This window comes from Oryza brachyantha, chromosome 3 (assembly GCF_000231095.2).
Source record: "Oryza brachyantha chromosome 3, ObraRS2, whole genome shotgun sequence".
NCBI lineage: Eukaryota > Viridiplantae > Streptophyta > Magnoliopsida > Poales > Poaceae > Oryza > Oryza brachyantha.
This window is the reverse complement of record NC_023165.2, coordinates 12,565,751-12,573,589: the sequence shown is the minus strand read 5'-3', so window position 1 is coordinate 12,573,589 and position 7,839 is coordinate 12,565,751. Positions and strand designations below refer to the sequence as shown.

The 7,839-nt window shown below is 41.0% G+C and overlaps 1 protein-coding gene and 1 long non-coding RNA gene across 3 annotated transcripts; one reads left to right on the top strand and one right to left on the bottom strand.

Annotated features, from left to right (window-relative positions):
- Positions 1-3,188: 3,188 nt before the first annotated feature.
- LOC107303965 lies at positions 3,189-5,058 on the bottom strand. 2 transcript variants are annotated; one of them, XR_001549983.2, is made up of 4 exons: positions 4,843-5,058; positions 4,502-4,745; positions 4,137-4,314; positions 3,189-3,517 (listed from the first exon to the last, which is right to left on the bottom strand). It is a non-coding gene; the product is annotated as an uncharacterized LOC107303965 (long non-coding RNA). The 2 variants fall into 2 exon arrangements; XR_001549982.2 differs by lacking the exon at positions 4,137-4,314.
- LOC102702829 (IQ domain-containing protein IQM2-like) lies at positions 4,726-7,565 on the top strand. Its single transcript, XM_006650067.3, has 9 exons — positions 4,726-4,862; positions 5,044-5,588; positions 5,727-5,792; positions 5,877-5,965; positions 6,067-6,157; positions 6,262-6,408; positions 6,510-6,602; positions 6,741-6,842; positions 6,934-7,565. The coding sequence occupies exons 2-9, from the start codon at positions 5,079-5,081 to the stop codon at positions 7,549-7,551; spliced, it is 1,716 nt and encodes a 571-aa protein (XP_006650130.2). The 5' UTR covers positions 4,726-4,862; positions 5,044-5,078; the 3' UTR covers positions 7,552-7,565.
- Positions 7,566-7,839: the final 274 nt, after the last annotated feature.

The window sequence follows — 7,839 nt, the reverse complement described above, 5'->3', positions numbered from 1 at the left end:
ATCATGCTGCATGTTAAGGTATCATCATGCTCCCATATATGGAGGACTACAGAGAATTTAGATTAATTAATTAAACAGGGTGCTTTCGGTGTCTGTTTCTTCGATAATCTTGGCATTTGTATGCATAATTAATTTATGTGTATGTATTTTATAGTCTGTATTTTGATATAGTTTTTTTTGCGTTCAGAGAGCAACGTCGTAGGTTTTCTGTTTTGATGAATAATTAACCTAGGTATTAATTTTATTCCTTCTGTATTGTGCTTGTTTAATTTCAAAGAGACATTTAGCATTTGCTGTTTGTTCCTGTTGCTCTACTTTGCATCATAAATACGGTCCCCAATTTTGTTGGCAACACTGAAATTAATTCGTCTCTCTGTACTACTTTATGATCCTATATGTCAATACTCTTTATCATTGCTAAAATTTAGATCGTGTTGTGTACGGTATCATTAATTTTGAAGCTCGAAACGAAAAAAACATTGAAGTTCAGTTTTGTCACTAGCATAGCATAATTTTAAAACAGAGAGAGCGCGCGAGAGAAATAGAAGAAAGTTTGTCACGTCATTTTTGAACTCTTGAGACAGAAATGCAATTGTACAATCCACAAAATGAGCCTTGGCACCATTTTGATTTTTATATTAATAAGTTAAAGTTTAAAATATTTGATTTAATACTATATACTAAATTAGTTATATTTTTGAACGGATGGCTTATTTCTAGCCAGTTCAATTTGAATGCCCGTTCAATTTGCATGAAATTAACTGTTACTCCCTCCGATTTGAAAATAGTTGTCATTCTGGATAAGAACGTAGTCTTCAAAAACAATTTTGACCTCTAATTTTTATTATAATATATATAAATATCAATAAATATATGATTTTATTGAAGTACTTCACAATATTAATCTATACATATATATGGTCTCCATATTTTCAAAGCAAATAATTTTAAAATTATTTATAGTTAAAGTTATAAAAGTTTGATATTTGACTTGTCAAAAAGACAAATATTATGGCACTGAAGGTAGTAGTATGGTACGGCCCCCAAAATCTCAAGGTAAATCTATAGCTGGTTCAATTTGAACGAAATTTAAAACACTCCAACTATTGCCAGAGAAATTTGTAACAAAATACATCTTGCTAGCTAATTGCTTATTTTCCTTTGAAATTACTAACTACCCGTACTTTCTTTTATTTGTATAATGGATTACGAGATCATTTCGTGTGCCCTAGGACGCCCAAAGTAAACTCCTAGCAAAATCTCGTGTGAAATTTTGAGGAAATATTGTAACGAAGTTTTTCATATGTAACTCACAAAAAATGTCAAAGCCAGAATAAATTCAACAAAAAACACATAAAAAAAAGGAAGTTCCGCTGAGAATAAATCTGATCAAATGGGAATTTTTGTAACTAAAATTTAACTTATTGGTTGTTCCTTGCACAGCTATGTGTACATTTTTTTTTTGCTGGAATTATATGTAGATGGCACCAATATGCATTTTTACCAAAGTTTTGATTTCTCTGTGTAAAGTATATTAAATTAATATTAGGTGTCTCAGAGCATTGAAAGTATTCCCAATCCCAAGACTGGCATAAGGTCATGGACTACCCTACTACCTCCGTCTCATAATATAAGATGTTTGACTTTTTTAAATGTAACGTTTGACTATTCGTCTTATTTAAAAATTTAGTATAAATATTAAAAATGACAAGTCATGTTTAAAATTTTTTAATAATAAAGTAAGTCATAAACAAAATAAATGATATTTCCATAATTTTATAAATAAGATAAATAATTAAACATTGTAAGTAAAAAAGATCAAATATACATTATGGATTACATTATGGAGTAGTTGTGGTAACCTAATGAGAATGCTCCCGATCAGTTGGGTTTTTGCTTGGAGACCTAGCAAACATGAAGGCAAAAAGGAAAAATATTATGGCCATGGTGTCCACGTAGACAAAAAGAAACCAGATTTTGAATAAGCACCGTCCAAATTTCTCGACAAATTTGGAACGTGAGTCCATCCCATTTTGAGCATTTGACACGGAATGGGCGAGAGAGTAACCAACCGACCAGAGCTCAAGTCAGGCCTTGTTTTGTTTAGTTCCAAAAAAATTTTCTAAAAACATCACATCGAATTTTTGGACACCTAAATAAAGCATTAAATATAGATGAACTAAAAAACTAATTGCACAGTTATGTAAGAAATCTTGAGATGAATCTTTTGAACCTAATTAGTCCATGATTAGTCATAAATGCTACAGTAACCAACATATGCTAATGATGGATTAATTAGATTCAAAAGATTCGTCTCGCAGTTTCTAGGCTAGTCGTAAAATTCATTTTTTCATTCATGTCAAAAACCCCAACCAACATCTGATCAAACATTTAACGTGACACTTCTCCCAAAAATTTTCTCTGTCTAAACACCACCTCAATTTAGGCAAAAACAAGAGAAACGGTAACCATCACGCCATGTCGTTGCCACGTGCCAGCTAGAACGGCTACCACGTCATCACCATATAAGCAGTGACGTGTCAAATAAAAACCATATAAAATAGTGTTGATCGAACGGCTAAGACTCCTAGTCAAGCAACTGACGAATTTTTGTTTGTGTGTAAAACATCTCAAATACAGGAAACTAAACAAACCATTTCCACTAAACAAAATTTACTCCTGTACACAATGATGAAGAGTATTGGGGTTATCGTTTCAAAAGGCCAAACAATATATCTGTAAATAAAAATAATTTATAAATAAAATTTTTATATACATATTATTTGCGATCTAAAAGTTAAAAGTTAAGTCTGGAAAACAAACTTTAGTGAAAAGCTCCAAAACCAACTCTAAATTTAAATTAAAAATTTAAATGTTGGCTTATAAGTATATAAGCATAAACAAAAAGATGGATGAATCAAACCAGAATTTAGCAATGTCTCTACGGCCAATAGTACAAATTCAACGACAAATCTATCGTATATTTCCTATCGGAAGTGATTTGGTTGACGACTATACATCCTCTTCTTTTAATCCAACTCATCTAGAAGTAAAATTTACTCCCTCTTTAAAAAAAAATGTAATCACTACTGAAATTTAAATCTTATAGTATTAAAATATAAGTATCTCTAACACTATTCGTAATACTATTTATCATCAATCATTTTTTATTTAATTTACTTTCCCCACATTAATACCTCATTTATTAAAAGGAATCATAGTACTTTATTCTCAACTTTAATTACCGCTGAATTAGACTGCTTACCAAGTAAACATGTCATCTTTGGACAATGCAGAAAGCAAAAACCAAGTGAATCCTAATAACCATATAGAAGTAAAAAGAATTCACCAATCCATATTACTGACTGCATCAAGTAAACATGTCATCTTCGGACGATGCACCAAGTTGTAGCTTGAATGCGTCCACAAGACGTGTCACCTGTCGCTGCCATCGTCTCTCCTTGTCGCTGCAATTGACTTTCAGCATAATCCTTCCTAGCGAATAGCCATGCACGCACTGTTACAAGAAATTGCCGCGTGTATGTCATTAGCTTTTATCTAATTAGCCCCCTGCATCAGCTCTGATGAACTGAGGGTGAAAAGGTCCAGCACTCAGAAACAGTTTTCGCAAGAGCATCAGTAAACAGTATTTGAATTCTTAAAACTGAAACTCGGGCTACGAAGATCAAGTCAGGCCTTAGTTTAGTTCCCAGAATTTTTTTCCAAAAATATAACATCGAACTTTCAGACACCTAAATAAAACATTAAATATAGATGAATCAAAAAAACTAATTACACAGTTACGGAAGAAATCTTAAGACGAATCTTTTGAGCCTAATTAGCCCATGATTAGCCACAAGTGCTACAGTAACCACCCTATGCTAATGATGGATTAATTTGGCTTAAAAGATTCGTCTCGCGGTTTTTAGGCTAGCCGTAAAATTCGTTTTTCATTTGTATCCGAAAACCCCTTCCAACATCCGGTCAAACATTTGACGTGACACTTCTCCTAAAAGTTTTCTCAACCTAAACACCACCTCAGTTCATAAATTTTCGTTAGTCAAAGCACAAATAACCACTCCCACAAGCAGAGTCAGAAGTAGTAGGAGTAACATTGTTCGACCAAACCGACCGACCTATATGCTGATTCAGACAGCTTGTGATGGTCATTTTCCTCGTTGCTGTCAACTTGTACGTGTAAAATCCATCGGCATTGCCATTTCACTTTCACTTCATTCTATATTTCTCTCATTTTTCTAGACAGACCATACGCCTGACGCGCCATGAAATTTTCAGAGAATTTGCAAGCAGTAACTGCACAGACCGGCAGAAATTCAGACATTATATTCCAAACAAGCTCTTGCTGCGCGAACCAGTGAAAAATTCAGATGTACTAGTGTACTACTACTACCACCACCAAGAAGAGATCTTGCTGTAAAAAGATCAAGAGAGATCCATGCATGGCCAGAGGAGAGGAGAGGAGACAGGAGACATCACCTACCCCAAACAGCGTCGCGTCGCGTGGTTTGATACACGCTCTGATCGGCCATGGACAGGCTAGCGCCGGCCTGGACTGTGCCGATGCTGAATTTCGCCGAGTGACATGCCTGTCGCGATAAACAAACACTTACCTTTTTTTTTTCTTGCGAGCTGAGCAGAGTCATCAGCCGGTCCACCGCCACCGCTCGCCTCCTTCCCCTATATATGGCCGTCGTCTCGCGCTGGTTCATCGGATAGCCCACCTCCTGCTGCCAAGACACACCCACACACACAGAGCGACCAGAATTGTTCGTTTAGTTTGCTTGAGAGGTTGCAAACAGGAGGAGATTGAGAGTTGGAGACCTGAGAAGGAGAGGTGAGAGGTGAGTGGTCTCTCTCTCTCTCTGATCATGCCGGTCCATTTCATTTCATGTTAGCTGTTAGCATTTTGATTTGATCTTGGGTGGTTTGTGGTGTTTTGGTTTGGTGGTGTTTCTTAGCTGTTCTTGTGTTCTTGAAATCTGAAGGAATGGTTGGGTGTTGTGCTTGATTGGATTGGGTTAGGTGGGAGAGGAAAGAGAGGGAGATCCGGGCTGCAAATGGGCGTCCTGTTCTCTTGCCCTGTCGATGACTACGACGCATTGGAGGAGGAGGTGGCGGCGGCGAGCTCCGGCGGCGGCGGCGAGCGGGCGATCCTCAAGGCGCTGGGGTCCGGGAAGCTGGTCATCGAAGGGTCTCTCAGCTTCAAGCGGGACCAGCAGATGAGCCCCGCCACCCTCCAGGTGGAGACCAAGATCTCCATCAAGCCCGCCGACATTGCCGCCGCGGCGCCGCCGATGCCGAGGGAGGTCGCCAGGGCGAGGTTGTTCGCCGACGGCGGCGCGGCGGAGAGCCCGGAACACGAGGCGGCGGCGGTGAAGCTGCAGAAGGTGTACAAGAGCTTCCGGACGCGGCGGCAGCTCGCCGACTGCGCCGTGCTGGTGGAGCAGAGCTGGTGGAAGCTGCTCGACTTCGCCTTGCTCAAGCGGAGCTCCGTCTCCTTCTTCGACATCGAGAAGCAGGAGACGGCCGTGTCCAGATGGTCCAGAGCAAGAACCCGAGCTGCCAAGGTAAGAAAAAAAGAACCTTTTAACCCTACCCATTCTTGCAGTTCTTGTGTCTGAATAATCTGATCAGATACTGGAACCTGAAAAAAATGGTGAATTTGATCGATGATTTTTATTTTTGGAAATTTGGCCGAATTTCAGGTCGGGAAGGGATTGTCAAAGGATGAAAAGGCGCAGAAACTCGCATTACAGCACTGGCTAGAAGCGGTGAGTACCAGCTGAATGTGTGGAAATTGTTCAGATTTTTTACTGAAATGACCTGATGTTCACAATGAAATTGCTCATGTTCAGATTGACCCGCGCCACCGCTATGGTCATAACCTCCACTACTACTACGATAGCTGGCTCCACTGTGAAAGCAAGCAGCCTTTCTTCTACTGGTCAGTATTACTATGTACTGGCTTTGATATAGCACAGTTTCAGAGACTGAATGGGATCTCAGCTTATGAAGTTATGATCCTGATTTGACCATGGAATGCAGGCTTGATGTGGGAGAAGGCAAAGAGATCAACCTTGAGGGGAAGTGCTCCAGGTCGAAGCTTTTGAGCCAATGCATCAAGTACCTTGGTCCTGTAAGTGTCTGCAAACATGATGCAAATAATAGGTAGAGTTAGAACATCATGAAGGTTGTGTAAGGTGGCTAACATGAAAAACTGAATTTTTTGGGGGGATGCAGAAAGAAAGAGAGGACTATGAAGTTGTAATTGAGGATGGCAAGTTCTTGTACAAGAAGAGCCGGCAGATCCTCGACACATCCTGCGGACCAAGAGATGCAAAGTGGATCTTTGTTCTTAGCACATCAAAGAGCTTGTTTGTTGGCCAGGTAATTTTCACACATGTTGGCCATATTGGGAAAAAAAATATCAGCTTTAGAATTGTCAGTTCATTTTGTAAACTAAAATTGTCCCGCAATCTCAAATGCAGAAGAAGAAGGGCAAATTCCAGCACTCAAGCTTCCTTGCTGGAGGAGCAACTTCTGCTGCTGGGCGATTGGTGGTTGAAAATGGAACCTTAAAGGTACATGTAGTATTGTTTACAGTCAGTATCCATTTGAACAACTTGTTCATCCTTTACAAAGAACACTGGTCAACCTTGAGTTTTACTAGCCGTAGACAAAATTGCTGATACAAATCATGTTTACCTTTTGCCTGACAGGCTATTTGGCCACATAGTGGACACTATCGTCCAACAGAGGAGAACTTCCAGGAGTTCAAGAGCTTCCTGAATCACAACCTGGTTGATCTTACCGATGTTAAGGTAGGCACACACATCAAATTCAGACAGAAACTGAAAAGTCTCAATGCTGATATGATGTTTGTGATCTGACATCCTTTTGAATTTGGTGCAGATGAGCCCAGCTGAGGAGGATGAGGAGTCCTGGGATGGCCTGAAGAGGATTCCATCAGAGAGCTACCCCAAGAACACTGTCACTGACAACTCTGAAGGCAAAACCAGCCATTGCCAGATGCCTCGAGTCTCTTATGAACCAGAGATCGACGGCTGCGAGGAACCGAGGAAGGTAGAGCCATCGTCAGATGCTGCTGCTGCTGCTGAGAGCACTGAAGCCGAGGAGGATCAAGAAGGCGGCAGCGAGCAGGCGCCGGTGCCGAGGGAGAAGATCCTGGAGAGGATCAACTCCAAGAAGGGGATGCGGTCGTATCAGCTCGGGAAGCAGCTCTCGTTCCGGTGGACGACCGGCGCGGGGCCACGGATCGGCTGCGTGCGCGACTACCCGTCGGAGCTGCAGCTGCGTGCGCTGGAGCAGGTGAACCTGTCGCCGCGTGGTGCCGCCGCCGCCGCCGCCGCGTCGTCCCGGTTCTCGTCGCCGCAGCGGCGGAGCTTCAACGGCGCCGTGGCGAGGGGGTGCGACGCGTCGTCGCCCAACACGCCGAGGGAGGCGCTCCGGCCGTCGCCCCTGCAGCATGGGCTCGTCGCTGTCGCCGTCGCGGTGGCCGCGGCTGACTGATCCACCGTCTTCGCCGTCGCAGCTGGTGGAAAAAAGACACCAACTTTTGCCGAGCAATTGTGCACACAGAATTGTATAAATGCATACTAGTACAAAATTAGGGGAAAATTAACTAAATGGTGAATTTAATTAAACAGTGAATTTGGTAGAACATATATACGATTAAGTGGCAGTGTAGCTGTGTAGATGTAGATCTTTTTAGGATTGGCATTAATATACATTTACACATTGTTCATAGGATATGGTACCAGCAAAGTTGCTGACATGGTAAATACACATGTATACAAA

What these genes read in the sequence shown, in the direction of transcription:
- LOC102702829 (XM_006650067.3), top strand. Translation starts at nt 5,079, where the DNA reads ATGGGCGTCCTGTTCTCTTGCCCTGTCGATGACTACGACGCATTGGAG. An exon ending in TACAGCACTGGCTAGAAGCG is followed by an intron (nt 5,793 to 5,876) that starts GTGAGTACCAGC and finishes GCTCATGTTCAG; the next exon opens with ATTGACCCGCGCCACCGCTA. An exon ending in TTGAAAATGGAACCTTAAAG is followed by an intron (nt 6,603 to 6,740) that starts GTACATGTAGTA and finishes TTTGCCTGACAG; the next exon opens with GCTATTTGGCCACATAGTGG.